We start from the raw sequence: 20,804 nt of genomic DNA on the forward strand, positions 1-20,804 counted from the left end.
TAAAGCCACCCAACACATTTTGGGCTTTACCAATTACTACCGCCAATTCATTCGTAACTACTCAACCTTGGTGGCTCCTATTACATCGCTCACCCGCAAAGGTGTAAATGCTTGGCTCTGGTCCCCTGAAGCCATTGAAGCTTTCCGCAAACTCAAGGCAGCCTTCCTCTCCGCCCCTATTCTTCTACGCCCCGGACATTACTAAACCCTTTTCTTTGGAGGTTGATGCCTCTTCTGTAGGAGTCGGTGCCGTCCTACTCCAAGCTCAGCAGGGCAAGTCTCAACCTTGCGGATTCTTTTCCAAGAAGTTTTCTGATGCTGAGAAAAACTATACCATTGGGGACCGTGAGCTACCATTAAACTAGCTCTTGAAGAATGGCAACATTTTCTTGAGGGTTCTCCCCATTGTATTACCATCTATACTGATCATAAAAATCTGCAGTATTTACAATGCGCGAAACGCTTGAACCCACGCCAAGCTCACTGGGCCCTCTTTTTCGCCCGCTTCAATTTTAACATTACTTTCCGTCCAGGTGCCAAGAACCTTCAAGCCGATGCCTTGTCCAGGTCGTTTGATGTCAATGATTCTGAGAATCGCCTAGATCCTGGTCCCATCATTCCTCCGCATCGTATTTTAGCCACCACTCAGCTCCAGTCTACGCAGCCTCCTCCTGGTAAAACTTTTGTAGCCCCTGCACTTCGTCCCAAACTCCTTGCTTGGGCACATGACTCCAAGTTCTCTGGACATCCTGGCATACCTCGTACTTGTGACCTTCTTCAGCTTCATTATTGATGGCCATCTCTTCGTAAGGATGTCAAGGAATACATTCAAGCTTGTACAGTTTGTGTACTTTCCAAATCTTCTACGTCCGCCCCTGCTGGGTTGCTTTTGCCCTTACCAGTGTGCCCGATGTACCTTGGCGTTGTATTGCCATGGACTCATCAGATCTGCCTCCCTCAACAGGTTCTACAGTCATCTGGGTAGTGGTGGATCGGTTCTCCAAAATGTGTCACTTGATTCCTCTCCCAGGCCTACCTTCTGCTCCCAGTCTTGCCACAACTTTCATTAAGGAGATCTTTCGTCTTCATGGGATGCCTTCGCATATCGTCTCTGACAGAGGAGTTCAATTTACTGCCCGGTTTTGGAGAATCTTGGCCAGCTCCTTTGGGATTAAATTGGATTTTTCATCTGCCTTTCATCCCCAGTCCAATGGGCAAATGGAACGTGTCAATCAAAATGTAGAACGTTTTCTCCGTGCCTTCATTTCAGCCCACCAAGATGACTGGATGGACCTTTTGCCCTGGGCAGAGTTTGCCTTAAACCATCATGCCAAAGCCAGTTCTGGGAAATCTCCTTTCTTCACAGTTTATGGGCAGCATCCATCTGTTCCCTTAACTGTTCCCATTTCTCCTGTGGTACCAGCAGCAGCTGAGACCCAAAGGTCTTTCAACTCAATCTGGAAAGAAGTCTCTGGGAATTTTCATCTAGCTGCTTCCAGGCATAAAACGGCAGCAGATCGTCATCGCCGTCCGGCTCCTAAGTTCCTGCCTGGCGATAGAGTTTGGCTCTCTACCAAGCACATCCGACTCCGGGTACCCTCAATGAAATTTGCCCCTCGCTTCATTGGTCCATCCTATTCTCCGCCAGATCAATCCAGTGGCTTTCAAGCTCCGTCGACCCTCTCATCTCAGGATACCCAACACCTTCCATGTCTCCCTGCTCAGGCCACAGGTCCTCAATCGCTTTTCTTGCCCTTCTTCTCACCCCGCTCCTGTGGCTGATACCTCGGATCAGTATGAGATTAAAGTAATATTGGACTCCAAGTACTCCCAGGGGAAGTTATTCTATCTCATTGATTGGAAGGGCTATGGTCCGGAGGAGAGGTCTTGGGTCCCTGCCACTGATGTCTGCGCCCCACGTCTGGGGACCAGATTCCATCAGAAATTTCCCTCCAAGCCAGCGGAGCTGATCTGTGTCTCACCTTTACTGCAGTGGGTCGGCTGGCATCTGTTGTCCACTGTCTGGTGTTCAGCTCTGTGCACTCTCCAGCTATGAGTGTCGTTCACCTGTTGCCTAATATATGTTTCCTTCCTGCTACTTCCTGTCCAGCCCCTCATGTGCTTCTCTATTTGAATCCCTTCCTAACTAGCCACCATTGCTTGAGCAACGTTTGTTTCTGAAGCTTCCCTGTGTAATCTGGTTTACCTGACTTCTCGTGAACTGATCTTCTGTGTACCGACCCGACTTGTTCTGATTACGTTGTCTGCAGCCCGCCCTGACCTTGGCTCACTACCTGGCTTTCCTTGCTTCATCCATCCATCCTTGTCTACAGTGTCTTCTGGTACTTCCCTAGCGAGCAGGGTGAACCCGGGGGTCGTGACCTGGGGTCAGCACGCAGCTAAGTCCAAACCTTCATGAGAGGGTCCCTTGCGGAACACTGGCTGACTCATACTGTAGATTCCACGCCCTGGGGGATCCCGTGTCACCTGCTCGCCTGTGGGTTCGCTGTAAGTAGTACCGTGACATCTGCCTCTCCATAGGCTCCTCCCCTCTTCAGTCTATCATGAATTCTGCTACCAGACTTATCCACCTTACCAACCGCTCAGTGTCTGCCAACCCTCTCCTCCAATCCCTACACTGGCTCCCAATCGCCCAGCGAATTAAGTTCAAAATACTAACCATAACATACAAAGCCATTCACAACTCTGATCCGAGCTACATCACCAATGTTGTCTCCAAATATCACCCAAACCATCCTCTCTGCTCCTCACAAGACTTCCTAATCTCAAGCTCCCTCATCTTCTCCTCCCATACTCATCTTCAGGATTTCTCCAGAGCCTCTCCCATCCTCTGGAACTCCCTACCTCAACCTGTCTGGCTATCCCCTACTCTTGCTACCTTCAGGCGATCCCTGAAAACTCATCTCTTCAGGGAAGCCTATGAGGCCTCTAACAAATCTTTTACTACTTCCATCAGATCATTCCCCACAGTTACAACCTTTTGTACCACATACTCCACCTTATTAGATTGTAAGCTCTTCTGAGCAGGGCCCTCTTAATCCTCTTGTATTTTATTGTATTATAACTGTATTGTCTCCTTTTTATATTGTAAAGCGCTGTGTAAACTGTTTGCCCTATATAAATCCTGTATAATAATAATAATAATATGTTGTTGTTTTCATTATTTTCTATGGGCATTCCATTTTATTCCATTATTCTCCATGGGTATTCCATCTCCCTGTTAAAGCCTATGGGCATTCCTTTCTGTCATTCTTCTTAATATGTCCCAACAAAATCCATCCCCACCATTAGGAGCTCTGGAGAAAATTGTCTGCTATTTACACTCCGTTCCTCCGCACATCACCTGATCACACGAGAGCTTACTTTCACAGATTCCTCATTCACTCATTCAGATTCCTGACAGATTTCTGTATGGTAAAGGTCAAAGTTCCCTCTTCAGTTTAGGAGAGGAAGGACGCACCCAGGAACAATGATTTGGTTTGCACAGGAGCCTCATATAGAAGACCCCTCAAATCTCCCCATCCAAATTTCCCTCCACCCAGAGTCTATATGTCCTATGACATCACACTGACCTCACAGCTCCTCCCCCCAATGTCCCTCCACCCAGAGTCTATATGTCCTATGACATCACACTGACCTCACAGCTCCTCCCAATGTCCCTCCACCCAGAGTCTATATGTCCTATGACATCACACTGACCTCACAGCTTCTCCAAGCAATGTCCCTCCATCCAGAGTCTATATGTCCTATGACATCACACTGACCTCACAGCTCCTCCTCCCAATGTCCCTCCATCCAGAGCCTATATTTCCTATGACATCACACTGACCTCACAGCTTCTCCTAGCAATGTCTCTCCATCCAGCTCCTTTTTTTTTTCTGATACTCTTAGGATGTGGGCAGACTCTTGGCATCCTCACTTACAAAGTGGGACTGTTGGTCCTGCATTGTATATAATGTCAGAATGCCTGCAACAAGCATTTAACCTGCATAGTGTAGGGGTTCTGTGTGGGTAAATTATACCTCAGTATTAAAGTGGGGCTTTAACCACTTGCCGACCAGCGCACGACGATGTACGTCGACAGAATGGCACGGGCAGGCAAATGGGCGTAAATGTACGTCCCTTTAAATTTGCCGCCCTGCCATCGGGAGCGCGCCGCCGGCGGCGTGCTCCCGCGCTGGTCGGGACCCCCGTGAGTCCGGTCGCGGGACCCGCGGACTCGATCGCCGCGGGCATCCCCGCGATCGTCTCACGGAGCGGCCAAATGAAGAAATGCCGTTGTAAACAGCATTTCTCCATTCTGCCTAGCAACTAGTGACGCTGATCTCTGCTCCATGTGATTGGAGCAGAGATCAGTGTTCACTAAATGAAAGCCCAACCCCCCACAGTTAGTAACACACCCCTAGGAACACTTAACCCCTACACTGCCACCCACTGGTTAACCCCTTCACTGCCAGTGTCATTTACACAGGAATCACTGCATTTATATAGCAGTGATTACTGTATAAATGACAATGGTCCCAAAAATGTGTCAAAAATGTCCGATGGGTCCCCCACAATGTCGCAGTCACAATAAAAATCGCTGATCGCCGCCCTTACTAGTAAAAAAAAATAATAAAAAATTATTTTAAAAAATGCTATAAAACTATCCCTATTTTGTAAACGCTATAACTTTTGCGCAAACCAATCAATAATCGCGTATTGCGATTTTTTTTACCAAAAATATGTAAAAGAATACGTATCGTCCTAAACTGAGGGAAAAAAATGTTTTTTTATATATTTTTGGGGGATATTTATTATAACAAAAAGTAAAAAATAATGCGTTTTTTTCAAAATTGTTACTCTATTTTTGTTTATAGCGAAAAAAATAAAAACCGCAGGGGTGATAAAATACCACCAAAAGAAAGCTCTATTTATGGGGAAAAAAGGACGTCAATTTTGTTTGGGAGCCACGTCGCACGACCGCGCAATTGTCAGTTAAAGCGACGCAGTGCCGAATCGCAAAAAGTGGTCTGGTCTTTGACCAGCAAAATGGTCCGGTCTGAAAGTGGTTAATAAAATGGAAATGTGAATGGTGAGGAGGATTCTGGGAATTGTTTTGATTTTACTATTGGTTTTCAGATCTAGATTTTTCCTCCTGTGAAGTCTGGAGATCATATGACCATCACATTGCCTCCACCTCCCTCCCTGATAGAATAGAGAAATAAAAAGATTCTAGAAGTCCCCAGAGAGATGATGGAGGAGAGGTGAGGAGGATTCTGGGAATTCTGGGACATTATCCAGTAACAGACAAGGGATGTGTCTGGATGGTGACTGTATCATTGTGTGTGTCAGGTTCCTATAAGGTGTCAGGATGTCACTGTCTATTTCTCCATGGAGGAGTGGGAGTATTTAGAAGGACACAAGGATCTCTACAAGGACGTCATGATGGACAATCAGCCGCCCCTCACATCACCGGGTAAGAGGAGACTTTATTGTAAAGGAGAGAGCAGTACGGAGGCTCCACCTAGATCCCCCATCATCTGATAAACACATAGAAACAATGTATTCAGTCAGTGTGTGTGTTTCCTACAGATGGATCCAGTAATGGGAACCCACCAGAGAGATGTCCCCGTCCTCTGTATTCCCGGGATTCCACACAGGAAGGTCACACCATCCCCCACCATCATCAGGTAGATGATTGACAATTATTGGTAGTTCTGATTTATACACAGCATGTTTGTTACATAAATTATATATTGCAGAGTGGAAACCTCTGGGATGATAATATTGTTGTTAAAGAAGAGTATAAAGAGGAGGATGAGGAGTATGGAGTGATGGAGGAGTTTTCAGAAGGACAAAAGAATATGATGGAGCCACCAAATACCAGGAACTCACCAGAGAGATGTCCCCATCCTCTGTATTTCCAGAATATGTGATGTCCTAATATCAAAAGCTTAAATCTTACAGATGATATTCTCTCTCATTTTCTTGATTTAGAGTGGAGATCCAATCGATATTGAATTTGAGGTTAAAGTAGAAGAAGAAGAGAGGTATGTGAGGGATGATCAGCAGTCTATGGAGGAGGATGGAATAACGGGGACATTTATAGAGGAGGACACTCCTACAGAGATCAACACAGGTGGGTCATTAACACTAAATCCATTCCTCCACCCATACTGCTCACTGATTGGTCCAGAGTAGGGCGGGGGCTGGGTGATATCAGCCTCTAATCCCCTGGTCACTTTCCTGAGCTGTGTTCCCCGTCCTGTATTCCTGTATTTCTCTTGGATAATCTTCCTTCTCTGTGCTGCAGACACAATTGATGTATCTAAACTGGATTCATGGAGATTCTGGGGTTCAGCTGGCAACAAAATGTTGATTTTCACCATAAATGTTACTACAGTATATCTAGGCACCTGGGGTATGTGTTTTGGGTCTTCTGCCCCATGCCCAAGTCTAGTAAGAACTCTGACAGAACAATTCTCCCAGGGTACTTGTTCTGTTGTCTGCTGGCTGTGCCGGGTTGGGAGATATATGTCTGTATAGTCTCAGATAGGGATGAGCTTAGTGTTCGATTCGAATGCATGTTTGACTCGAACACCGGCTGTTCGCCCATTCGGAAAATCCAGAACTTTGTGGGCCGTTCGCGCCATATTCGTGTGACGCTCACGGCCCACAATGCACTGCGCCATCACAGTGCATTGCTGGCTGATGATTGGCCAAGCATGCACTGTGACCCCGCATGCATGGCCAATCACAGCGCCGGCAGCGAGGAGAGCCATAATTTGCCACAGGCAGGATGCCTGTGGCCAATTATAGCTCATGGGGGTTTAGTACATGCCCCACACTATATAAGGCCGCCAGCACGGCGGCCTTGTGTAGTGTGTTGGCGTGCAGGGAGAGAGAAGGAGAGAGCAGGATAGGCAGAGACAGTGATATCTTTGCTTATGAACCTAGCGCAGTTACAGGGGGTGTATTGTGCCTCCTGCACAGTATACACCTGAAGCTACCCCTTATTGCTGGTGTTGTTCTGTTTATAAGCGAGTTTTCAGGGATCTCCTAAAGGTGGAAAAGTAACAATGTAGCGCTAACAGAAAACAATATTGATATGAAAATTTTTAAAAAGTGTTATATGTTGAAAAGAAAACCTTGTGTCAATAAACGGGGTATCACTCAAACTGGTAAAACATAGTAAGTGTCCATAAAAATATTATGTAATCTGAAAATTTGATAAACAAATAGTTTAGTCACAAACTCCTATATGTCAATCACAGATGTAATAGTTCATATTATGGAGGAATGGGGAGACATCCAATAGGCATCCGAAGGCAATAACACCAGGCAGATAAATAAAGAATGGGTACTCTTACCAGAGTCTGTGGACCTGCATGTGGATAACACCAGGTCAACCAGGCATGAACAGGTGAGTCCTCGATCCCACAGGAACAATGGATAGGTCCTCGATCTCTCTGGGACAATCCAACCGATCACAGATGATCCTTTAATTAGAAGTAGGGAAGAGCTTCGTGTTCGAGTCGAACATACGTTCGACTAGAACATCAGCTGTTCGCACGTTTGGCGAATACCGAACGTTATGGACCGTTTGCGCCAAATTCGTGTGGCGCTCACGGCCCACAATGCACTGCGCCATCGCAGTGCATTGCTGGCTCATGATTGGCCAAGCATGCACTGTGACCCCGCATGCTTGGCCAATCACAGCGCCGGCAGCGAGGAGAGCCATGATTGGCCACAGGCAGGAGGGGATGATGAGGGCACTGACTCCACATGGGTGCCTGGTAGGAGAGAGGAGGAGGAGGAGGAGGCACATGTCCAACGAGCCAGCTTAGGGGCAGCACACTGACTGAATCACACCGCAGAGCTCCGCCTGTGCAGGGCGCTGCCTCTGCGCGTTATTCTCAAAGTTCTTTGGTGTGGGCCTTTTTTGGGACAAGTGCATCAGATCGCACCGCTGCTATTTGCAACATATGTCTCAAGCGTATCTCGCATGGCCAAAACATCAGCCGCTTGGGCACCACATGCTTGCCCAGACATATGTTGAGCTGCCATGCAGCTCTTTGGCAAGCGTACCTCAAAGACCCACACCAAAGAACAAAGCGGACCTCTCTTTGCTCCTCATCAGCTGGGATCTCCAACCCCACTAGACCTTCAGTCCTCTCTGAAACCTGCTCTGAGAGGAATGAAGGTGTAGAATTAGGTGTGTCACAGCCAAGTGCTTCCGGGCACTCTGCTAGCAGTACACCCACTTCCGATTATAGCAGGCAAATTTCCCTGCCCCAGCTGCTGGACCGTCGAAAGAAGTTCACTCCCAGCCATCCACATGCCCAGCGGTTGAATTCTAGCTTGGCTATGGCAGAGGTTGCAGTGTCGTGGCACCAGCACCAGTGCCTAAGGCCCAATTTTTATGCCCCTGTTTAACAGGGGCGTTTAATTACAATTTTTGATGCAATGCTTTGCAGCAGGGCTCATTCCTGCACCACAACTAGAGTATATGGGAGAGGTTGCAGTGTCGTGGCACCAGCACCAGTGCCAGCAGCCCAATTTTTCAGCCCCTGTTCAACAGGGGCATGTAATTACAATTCTTGATATAATATTTCACAGCAGGGCCCGTTCCTGTACCCACCCAGAGTAACTGTGAGGACTTATATTGTTCTGGCACCAGCACCACAACCACCAAAGGTAAATTTTTCAACCACTGTTCAACAATGGGATGTAATTACAATTCTTGATATAATTGTTCACAGCAGGGTGCTCCAGCGCCCACCAAGAGTCACTTTGAGGGCTTACAATGTTGTGGCAACACCAACACCTTGTTCCGCCATTTCTGCAGAGCATATAAGGCAGGCCCCTACTTTCAAACATCCAACTTACAAACGTCTCCTACTTGCAAACGGAAGGAGAAAACAGGAAGTGAGATGAAAAAAGACAGACGGCAAAACAAATTATACAGGGGTGATAACCCTTATGTTTTCCAAAAAGCTTAAAAATAGATTTTTTGACTGGAGCTACACTTTAAAAAATGTACCAGTTCAAAATTACAAACAGATTCTACTTAACACAACAAATCTACACAGTCCCTGTCTTGTTTGAACCGCCTGTATACTGCTGTTCTGAGTATATATGGCCTGGGGGCCCCACGTCTTTCCTTTTTTTAATATGGGTACGGGGTTCCCCTTCATATCCGTACAAGACCCAAAGGGGCTGGTAATGGGCAGGGGGGGAGGGGGGCTACCCATGCCATTTTTGTCAATGATTTTCATCCATATTGCTGGAACCAGATATTACATTAAAAACGCAAGCAGTTTGAAATGACTTTTTTTCTGTTAAATGCCATTTTGTGCAGGGACTGTTCTAAACACGGGAAACACGTGGCACTTCACAGGCATACTATAGACACCCCCCAGGCACGATATTTAAAGGAATATTTCACTTTTTTTTTTCACTTTAATCGTCATTAAAATCAGTGCTCCTGCCAAAACGGCCATTTTTAAAAACATTTTAGGCATTGACCCATGTCCCCTGGGGCAGGAGCCAGGTCCCCAAACCCTTTTTAGGACAGTATCTTGCATATTAGCCATTAAAATTAGCACTTTTTATTTCGAATGTTCGAGTCCCATAGACTTCAATGGGGTTCTAAAGTTCGTATGAATTTTCGGTCCGTTCGAAAGTTCTGGTGGGAACCGAACCGGGGGGTGTTCGGCTCATCCCTAATTAGAAGTAGACGAACCATGGTATCTTCAGGGATCCCGACCTTCTCTCAATGAAGTCCAAAGATTGGGGAGCAACCACGAAGCAATGGGTCTCCGATGAATGTAGAAGAGGCTCACAGGCTCACATAAAAAGCATAAAACCAGCATACACGAAATATAAAAAATAGTAAAATAAAAAGTGATCACAATGTTTAAAATCAATATAGGGAAAATAGAAACCAGCCCTATTCGTTTCGTCCCAGGGGACTTCTACTGGGGCATCTAACTGTTCCCCCATATTGCTCATATATATATAAATAACTGTAGAAAGCCAAACACCAATCCCTTATCGCAATCAACCATTGGTAATAAAACATTCCCGGATAGGAGGGAAAACAACTCATGGTTAACAATAATCACACCAATTGCTCCGCACCCATGAAACTCACCCTCCAATACTCAGAAATCCAGGAACTTGAGGAAATGGGGTTATGCTTTGAACCATCTCAAAAATGCCCACGAAAACAGGAAAAAGCCAGCAAAAGGACAGTGGGTGCACACCCGCCAACTTAAAGAACAGCTGGCACAAAAAACTCCCATCTTGTAGAAAAAAAAAAATAATAAGACGTAGTCGGGCCACCACATCAAAAGTGTCATCACAGAGGTATATACCGGGTCACCAATAATGCCCAAAACTGGACACCCTAGAAAATAAATCATAAAATGCCCCTCATGCGCATATGCACCCGTGTGACCACACCATAAGGAACGAGGGTGCATATTGCACCTATACCTTCCATCCAATTGGGTGGGGGGTTAACTGCCAGATGCGCGCCGCAAGGTGCCGCCTATGGTCAGTGTCCCTTTCCACCACATGATGGATCTAAGAGCGTCCTGACTTTCAACAAAATGCATGTATAGAAAGCCTCAATGAATATAAAACAACATGAACAAAAATACATAATAATCCCATACAATAAACCTCTGCAGTCAAATCACTAGCCTCTCAATATATATTAATCACCCTACTCAGCATAAGTACAAATAACTACAATATCAACCAGCTTATATAGAAGACTTAAAAAAGAAGGAATGACCCCCAAACTTAGGCTTTATTTATAAACGAGTTGATGTCCCACTCTACATTCAAACCGAATGGAGAGTAGGTTTTGAGATGATAAATCCATTGGGTTTCGAGGTGAGAAACTCCCCGAAGGCAAGATTCACCTCTCCAATGAGGAACGAATTTGTCAATAATGACAAACTGTGTTCCTGTAGGGTCTCGATCGTGGTGTTCCAGAAAATGCAGAGGAACACTATGATTGATCTTACCACCTTTTATGTTGGTCAGATGCTCGTTGACCCGGATAGAAAATGTTCTAATAGTGCGTCCTATATATTTTTTATTACAAACACAGGTCAACAAACTTGGTTGCACAGGTGGTAAAGTGTTGTGTGACTGTAGATAAAAATGTCTCGCTTTTACGCTTTTAAAATGTTTGGTGTGTATCTAGCCCAGGGTGGTTCTGAGGATACACTGCAAAATAGACATGCCACGTCCCGATATATGAATTCATTGGAAAGCTAAACAACTATTGTTGGTAGTGGTGGACTTTTCAGGCATAAACATAGATTTTATAAAATTAAAAAAAGAATAAATGTAAACAAAATGTTATTTCTAAAAAGCAAAAAAACATACATTCAATGCCTCAGAGCATAGTGATTACACTGTCTAGTATGGTCTAGGTATATCACAGTTTACATATATTCCCATATACACACAGCAGCCCCAGTGTGTAGTGCTGAGAACACACTAAGGCCGCGTACACACGCGGGGACTGTTCGCCCAACTTTGTCCGTCAAACAGTTTCGGCAAACAGTCCGCTCAAAATTAGCATGGACGGACATGGCCACACACGACGGACGAACAGTTTGCTGAAACCGTGCGCGATGACGTGAACGGCACGTACGACGGGACGAAAAATACGACGTCCTATACACTGCATTATAACTTTCGGCGTGTAAATCCTTTCTGAGCATGCGCGGAACTTAGTTTGACGAACAAGCCTACACACGAGCGGACTGTTCGCTGAAACAAGGTTTCAGCGGACAGTTTTTCGGAAATTCCGAAAAACCTTGTTCGTCAAACTGTCCGCTGAAACTGTCCGCTGAAAGCCCACACACGAGCGGACTGTCCGCCCAAACACTGTTCAGCGGACAAAGTTGGGCGAACAGTCCGCCCGTGTGTACGCGGCCTTAGGGTTCTCCCTCTGCGGCGCGACCAGAACCACAATAGGAAGTATTTCCTTATATACTACAAGAGTGTTACAAATACCGACCAGGATTCTTCTCTCTCCTCTGGGGCACTCCTGGACGGCTGCATTTGTATGTATGTCCCTGAGGAGGATGTCATCTATGTACCTTGCCCATAAGACCAACTCTGGTCTCCTGAGGGCATAGATGACATCCTCCTCCCACTTGGCCATAAATAAATTGGCCAGGCTGGGGCCTTTTTTATCCCCCATAGCCACACCTGTAATCTGCAAGAAAAACTTTTACTGAAACCAAAAATAATTATGCTGAGTAGCAAACTTAAGAAGTTGCATTATGAAATTACGTTGAAGCAAAGGGAGGGAGGTGTTCTTAGATAGATAGTATTCAATAGCACTGAACCCCAACTGATGTGGAATGCACGTATATAATGCAGCCATATCCGCTGTAACAAGGATCATGCCTTCTTCGTATTTAACTGTCTGCAACAACCTAATAGTATCCCCAGTGTCCTTCAAATATGAAGGTACACGGCGGACCAGAGGCTGAAGGTGAAAACCTACATACTTCCCGATTCTAGATGTAACCGAGTCGATCCCGCTGACTATAGGTCGTCCAGGGGGATCGACAGGGTTTTTATGAACCTTTGGAAGGTAGTAAATGCTTGGAATCCGAGGTGCAAGGGGAACTAAATGGCTACTTTCTTTTTTATCTAAAATACCGTAACCCTCATTGACCAATTCAGTCAGAGATCGTTTTAAGCCATTAGTAGGATCACAATGGATAAGAGAATGGGTATCAGTATCTCATCCATTTTGGCTATGCATTTATCTTTGTCTAATATGACTATTGCTCCGCCCTTGTCGGTGGGGCGTATAATCAAATTTTTTTGCTCGCAAAGTGATTTCAATACGTTTTTTTGGGAGGTAGCTTATCTAAGTCTTGCAAAACTAAATTGCGAAACACACTAATGGCTGGAGCCATAGTGCCAGGAGGGTTGAACAATGACTGGTTTGAAAGACCCGTATGTATACCCATCCTCAATGACAGAACTCGTATTGGAAGGGGAAGAAAGAAAATGTCTCTGAATGCTTAGTTTTATAATGAATTTTTGGATATCAATAAAAGTGGAAAATGTAATGAGTGTCTTGGAGGGATGTATTTCAATCCCCTGTCTAACACCAACTTTTCTTCACTAGTTAAAGATACTGAGCTTAAATTAAAAATACCAGGGCAGGCTAGGTCCTTTTTCTTTTTGCCTTGGATCTTCCACCCCCTCTGGTACCTCTCTTCTTTCAGGACTTCCTAGGTATTCTTGGGTTGACCCGGGAAAACCAGACTGATAGGAAGGTCCAGGTTGATTCTGATTGTACTGTTGGGGGAGCCACTAAATGAGTCACCCCCCCCCCCCCAGCATAACCATATGGGTCCTGGTACATAGCCCTAGGTCACCTACCCTGTAGGGGGAGGAATCGATTATGTGTATAAACAGGTTTTCTTGTGGTATATTCCTGTTTATAGACATCACGACCATACTCTTCCCCGTGGTTTTGCCACCATGGTGGAGGGGCTCTCATTCCCTCATTCTGATGAGGTTTTCTTCCCCGGCACGCGGTAACCCTCTACCATTGTTTCTTCCTCCCCTCCCTCTATTTAAAGGACGATAGTGTCATGGCTGGCTTAGCCCTTCCTCCTCTGGGCTGGCCACTCAGCTGTCGGCTAATTGCCAGCTCTCTTCTCTTTCCACAGTTACCAGCTGTTCCCGATGATGCCTATTTAAAGCCTTCCTGCTCACTTTTTCATTTGCCTTCACGTTGGTCACATCACAGGGAACCATCTCCTGCTGTTTGTTTCAAGACTGGCTTTCTGACATCCCACCTGGCTTCTTATCCTTCTGGTGGTTGCTCTCCTTGGATCCCTGACTTCTGGCCTGGCTGATTACCTGATCTGGTTAATGAACTTTGGACTGGCTGACTACCCGATCTGGCTACAGGACTCTATGGCTATGCTTGACTATGCTTTTTTCTATTTACCTTTTTATTTTTATTAATAAACAAGTGTGATTTGATTGTACTTCTGTCTCAGTCTGTTTCATGGTTTCTGACAGACAGGCAGGGTCAAATTTTAAAGGGGTATGTGGTCCATCCCTGGACATCTGGGCTTTAACGGAACCTTGTGGGGGTTGGTGTGATTTGATTGGACCCTCCTTCACAGCTGGTGCATATACCAACGTCCTATCGACAGTCGGTTGAGTGGAGTCGATAATCTCCATCTCTACAGATTCATCCTGCAATGATACTGAGGGACCAATCTTTTTCTGCCAACCAAAAACGAGATTAATTTTATAATCAATTGTATCCCGGTTAAATTTCTTCTGCTTCTTATTATGTTGATCCCTCTCTTCCTTCTCTAAATAATTTCTCTGAGATAAGCAGGAGGAGAACCACCCACGCACGCACTATACACCTCCCTTAGTAGTATAGTGTCTGAATGGATCGATATCTGATCTGATCAAATCTATACTAGCGTCCCCAGAAGTTTAGGGTTCCCAAAAACACAGTGTTAGCGGGATCAGCCCGGATGCCTGCTAGCACCTGCATTTTGCCTCTCCGTTCAGCCCAGCCCACCCAAGTGCAGTATCAATCGATCACTGTCACTTACAAAACACTAAACACATAACTGCAGCGTTCGCAGAGTCGGGCCTGATCCTTGAGAATGTTAACAGTTTTTTTTGGTAGTGTTTGAATTAGTCGCTGACAGTCAGTAGCTCTTTTTCTTGTCTCACTAGTGTACCAGTAAATTTAGAGACCAAAATGTTAAATCCAAGGTACACTAGTGAAGAGGCCTACATGTTTCTGAGCATGACAGATAGAGAAGAGGAAGTCACACATCTGTCAGATTCAGGCTCAGAATACGAACCTGTACACAGCAGCAGCAGCACCCTGACAGTTAACTCTGACAATGGAGTTGTGGTCCCTACCAAGGTCAGGCGTACCAGACCCCGATCTTCTTCTGCTGTCTTTTGAGGTGCAAGAACCACAGGTCTCTTGTATGGAGCAGAGAGCCAGAACTAGCACCGCTATTCCTTCTGGTGAACTGGCAAGCACCAGCGGCCTAGTACATCCTGGTTGTACATCCAGCACTGTAGTAACACTTGGTGAAGTGGCGAGTCCCATAAGTGCAGTTCAAGCTGATGAGGTGGCAAGCACAAGCATAGCTCCCAACTGTCCCTGATTTTGAGGGACTGTCCCTGATTTGGAGGGAGCAATGTTCTTCTTTCCCGCTCATTTGTCCCTCATTTTGGTCTGATCCATATAGCTGTATATAAAATGCACTTTTTATCTTTCAAAAAGTGTTTCCCAGTGCTAAACTTTTCATTCAAATTCTAAATTTCTGCATTTATTCATTTTGAAAGCCAATATAAAGGAATAGTAGTGGTAAAAAAAGCCCTTGTGGATTTAACTTTTTTTTAGTTAATTTTCCTTTAAGGGGGTGTGGCAAGGGGCGTCTCATATGCCTACATATGTTTGCTGGTAGGTGTCCGTATTCCCATCTCAAAATGTTGTGAGGTATGCACAAGTAGTGTCTCACAGCCACCAAGAAGACAAAGACAGGCCCATTGAGCCCATAGTGACCTTCCTGCTGCATTTGTCAATCCTAATTGGGAGCCCACCACTTCTGCAGCACCCGTACTTCCCCCATTCACTGGCCAATCCAGAATTCAGGTGGAAACAGTTGATTTTACGTCACTTGAGTTTTATTCACTCTTTTTCACTGAAGATCTCTATAGATCTATTGTGGACCAAAGCCATTTATATGCTGGTCAATACATCGTTGCTATTCCCCAGTCCTCCCTTGCCAGAGATTGGAAACCAATTACGGTTTGCGTATTTAATACCTTCATGGGCCTATCCCTCCTCATGGGCATAACTAAGTGAGTTGCGTTCATATTGGTCCACTGACCCAATTCACCATATGCCCGGGTTCTCTGCCTCCATGACCAGGACACGATACGAGCAGATCTTGCGGTTCATGCACTTCAATGATAATGAACTCTGTCATCCTTGGGGTGACACTGAATACCATCAGCTCAATATTCAGTACAATATATATATACAATATTTAGCCCCTCTTAAACCTCTTCAACCAGAAGTTTGCAGACTTGTTTACTCCCCATCAAGTTGGCTGCCTTGATGAGTCCCTGATTAAGTTTACTGGCCACCTGTCTATCAAACAGTATCTTCCCAGCAAGCGTGCCAGATACGGGGTCAAGTTGTATAAGCTGTATGACAGGGCAACAGGCTATACATGTAGTTTTATGGTTTACGAGGGAAGAGATAATCACAGCCAGCCAGAGAACTGCCCATACTACATAGGGAGCTCTGGCAAGATTGTGTGGGACTTGGTGTCACCCTTATTTGGAAAGGGGTACCACTTGTACGTGGACAATTATTACACAAGCGTGCCACTTTTTAGTTACTTGTTTGATCACGAAATTGGTACATGTGTTACCATGTGATCTAATTGCTGGGGCTTAACCCAGAGGCTTGTAGATTCCTGTCTTAGGCTGGGGCAGAGAGCCTGCTTGAAGTGTATTCATTTGATCGCTGTGAAGTGGAGGGATAATAAGAATGTTTTCGTTCTGTCCTCCCTTCACGTAGACACGATGGCCCAAATTCCTACGGCGACCGGTGTTGTGCAGAAACCCCTCTGTATCCACGAATATAACCTTAATATGGGAGGGGTGAACCTCAACGACCAGTTGTTGGCGCCATACCTAATTGCCCGTAAGGCCACGTGCGAGTATAAAAAAGTGTCTGTATATTTATTCCAATTGGCTTTGCTGAACGCTTTTGTGCTATACAAAGCTTCAGGATGAACTGGATCCTTCCTTAAATTCCAGGAAGAGATCACCACAGCCCTTCTGTTTCCAGACGGTGCTTTGGCCCAACTTCCCAATCCAAATGCAGTGAGCCGGCTGTATGGGAGGCATTTTCCGTATGTCCTCCCTGGTACCCCTACCCAACGAGCCCCCCAAAGAAAATGTTGTGTCTGTAGAAAGCATGGATATAGGTGTGACACCCACTTTTATTGTCCCTCCTGTCCTGACCAATCTGGTCTTTGCATTGGTGAATGTCTCAAATGCTACCGCACACTATTGGAGTATTAGCGTAGGGTACAGCATTGCACAGTCCTTGGGCACAGTTACACAGGGTCTCCAAAGATGAGATGGCCATCACATTTTGCGATACCCTAATCTGGAATGTTTATAGTGTTTAAAGGGGTTGTAAAGTAAAATTTTTTTTTTTTTAAATAACAAACATGTTATACTTACCTCCACTGTGCAGCTCGTTTTTCACAGAGCGGCCCCCTGCTCTTCTGGGGTCCCTCGGTGGCAGTCTCGGCTTCCTCCCACAGGTACTTCTCACATTCATGTGAGCTCCCTCGCATGGTGAGAAGCACCTGCGGGCGCGCTCCCGTGATACAGCCGGCGGCTATAGCCGATCGCTGTATCACACGGCCCCGCCCCCCGCGCTCCGCGTCAGTGGATGTGATTGACAGCAGCACGAGCCAATGGCTGTGCTGCTTTCCCTCCATCCACTCCAGCCAATCAGCAGCCAGGCTGAAGGGTGAAGAGGACGGCGGGGGCGAGCGCGGGATTTTTGAGGCGTGAGGTAAGTAAAACGGGGGGGGCTGGGGGCGCAGGCAGTTCCAGATGTTTTTTCACCTTAATGCATAGAATGCATTAAGGTGAAAAAACATTTACCTTTAAAACCCCTTTAAGTGCAAAAAAAATAAAAAAAAACACAAAACATTTTTAAATAAAAAAGCCAAAGATAGTTGTGGTTTTATTTTTCTTCTCTCTCTCACTATTGTTCTCTCTCTCGTACGTTCGCTATCTATTGTCCGCTCACTACTGTTCTATATCTATTGTTCTCTCTCTGTTTTATTTTTACTATGTTTTATTGTATTTGTCTTTGCAGGTATGGTAAGTCTTACTGTTATACTGTAATGCGACTTTGTTTTATTGTTAACCATTTATTGCTTAGCAGGTATGTCATTTAGCTGCAGCACAGGTTTATTTATTCTGAAAGCAACAGCGTTTGCTCCCATAAAGCCGTGACTCCGGCACTGTAAGAGGTGATTTCACCACCACAGTTAAAAAAAGAGCATATATCCCGAAGCATGGGGGCAGGGCGGATGGGTGATTTTATTTTTACCATTGTTTTCTTTTCAGGTACGCCATTCAGCTGCAGCACTGATTTATTTATCTTGACAGATAAGACAGACAGGCGTCTGCTCCCACAATACATAAAGCCGTGACTCCAGCGCTGTAGGAGGTGATTTCAACACTATATACCATACCATGTATTCCCATCATTAGAAGTGGGTGGATGAAGGGTGGGCATTTCCACCGATCAATCTCTTTTTTTCGTTCAGCCCACAGGCTGTATGAAAAAAAGAACATTACAATATATGCCCAACAAGGAAAAGCAACGTACTGGTATGTTGCTGGACTTTGAGTGGTTATACCAGAATGATGCCTGCAGGTTTAGGTATCATCTTGGTATCATTCTTTTCAGCCAGCGGTCGGCTTTCATGTAAAAGCAATCCTAGTGGCTAATTAGCCTCTAGACTGCTTTTACAAGTATGGGAGGGAACGTCCACTTCCCGCCATCTTCCACGGTTTTCTCGGGCTCTCCTATCCCACCAGAGAACTCGAAAATGCAGCCAGTGGTTCCACCAGCTGACCATAGAGCTGACAGGGACCAGAACTGCTCCAATCCTCTCTATGGCCTAAGAAACCAGAAGCTACAAGCACTTTAAGACTTAGGTTTCACCGAATATAAACAGCACCATTGGGAAATTGGGAAAGTATTTATCACACAGATCTTGGTGTGCTCAGATGCTTTGAGGGCAGAGGAGAGATCTAGGGGCATTTTTTTCAAAAAAGAGTACCCGTCACTACCTATTGCTATTATAGGGAATATTTACATTCCCTGAGAAAATGATAAAAAAAAAAAAGGAACAGTTTAAAAATAAAATTAAAAAAGCAAAATAAATAATAAGAAAAGCACTGCTGTCCCTTCCGTGCTCACGGGCAAAGGCGAACGCAAGCGTCGGTCTGGTGTCATATGTAGACAGAAATTGCACCATGCATGTGAGGTATCACTGCGAAGGTCAGATCAAGGGCAGTAATTTTAGCAGTAGATCTCCTCTGTAAATCTAAAGTGGGAGCATGTAAAGGATTTTAAAGTCTTTTTAAAAATGTAGTTTGTCGCCTCTGCAGGTTTGTGCGCAATTTTAAAGCATATCGTGTTTGGTATCCATGTATTCGCTATAAGATCATCTTTTTCATCTTATCAAACATTTGGGCAATATAGTGCGTTTTAGTGCATTCTTTCCCAAAAGAATTGCATTTGAAATATCGCTGTGTGAAAAAAAAAATTGCAACAACCACCATTTTAATCTGTAGGGCCTTTGCTTTAAAAAAAATATAATGTTTGGGGTTCAAAGTAATTTTATAGCAAAAAATAAATATTTTTTCATGTAAACAAAAAGTGTCAGAAAGGGCTTTGTCTTCAAGCGGTTAGAATGGGTGATGTGTGGCATAAGCTTCTAATGTTGTTCATAAAATGCTAGGACAGTTCAACCCCTCCCAAATTACCCCTTTTTGGAAAGTAGACACCCCAAGCTATTTGCTGATATGCATGTTGAGTCCATGGAATATTTTATATTTTGCCACTGTTTTGGACCGGAACCAGAACCAAGGTCCGATATTATTTCTTCCCCTGGTCAAATTATTGAATATAAAGCATGCATGCTTCAAGCAACTCGCGCTGACACTTAGTTCAGAGTCAAATTACTTTCTGTTTTTAATTTCCTCTTTTCCAGACTTTTATACAATTTTGTGAAAAGATTAAGATACATCAATAAGACTAGCACATGCAAACCACAAAACAGCCACAAATATATTAATAAATTAGGACAAAGTATGTGACAAAGTTTTGGCCTTTAGCTGGGTGCCCATTTGAGGAAGTAGCTTTGTTCTTGCAGCGTTTTCTTTCTTCTGAAATGTTGGTGTTAACTTTGAGTGTATTATAAGCTTTTGCAAAATATCTGAATATGTCTAAGCCCTTGTACACAAGGTCAGAGATTCCGACAACCAAATCCGTCGGATTTTGTCTGTCGGATTTTGTCCGACGCATTTTGTCCGAAACTGTTGCATACACACGGTCGGACAAAGTTGTCTGAAAATCCGACGTGATGACGTTATTTCGTTACGACGGGACTACGTTCACGCTAGTAGCCAATAGCTTTGGTGTAGGAATTTGATCTGAGCATGCGTGGCACTTTGTCCGATCGGAATTCTCTACACATGATCGGAGTATGTCGTTGGAAAATTTTACCAACGAGTTGGAAAACTTGGTCCGTCGGCTACTCCGACGGAAACAGTCCGATGTAGACCACACACAGTCGAAATATCCGACAAAACGGTCCGATCGGACACATTCCGTCGGAATCTCCGACCGTGTGTACAAGGGCTTAAAGTGGTTGTATACCCTTTTTTGTAACTTTTACCTACAGGAAAGCCTATAATAAGGCTTACCTGTAGGTAAAAAAAATATCTCCTAAACCTGTACGGTTTAGGAGATATTCCCCTCGGTATGCGACGCTGACTGCAGCGGCGCATGCGCACGAGGGGATTCTCGGCCTGAAAATCCGGCAGTGGCTGGCGGCTGGAAAGAAATCTCCTGCACGCATGCGCGGGAGTGACGATATCGTGGCTCCGGCCACTCACAGCGCCGGAGCCGCGATACC

At 45.1% G+C, this 20,804-nt stretch overlaps 1 protein-coding gene across 1 annotated transcript in view; it reads right to left on the bottom strand.

The window, feature by feature from the left end:
* LOC143986874 (uncharacterized) overlaps positions 1-20,804 on the bottom strand; it is a 259,820-nt gene that overhangs the window by 116,347 nt on the left and 122,669 nt on the right. Inside the window, 1 exon segment of the mRNA XM_077485281.1 lies at positions 14,209-14,298. Within this exon segment, the coding sequence (XP_077341407.1) occupies positions 14,209-14,298 (90 nt within the window).

The sequence above is a fragment of the Lithobates pipiens genome, unplaced genomic scaffold (assembly GCF_037356315.1).
Source record: "Lithobates pipiens isolate NorthernLeopardFrog02 unplaced genomic scaffold, aLitPip1_a1.2 Scaffold_18, whole genome shotgun sequence".
NCBI lineage: Eukaryota > Metazoa > Chordata > Amphibia > Anura > Ranidae > Lithobates > Lithobates pipiens.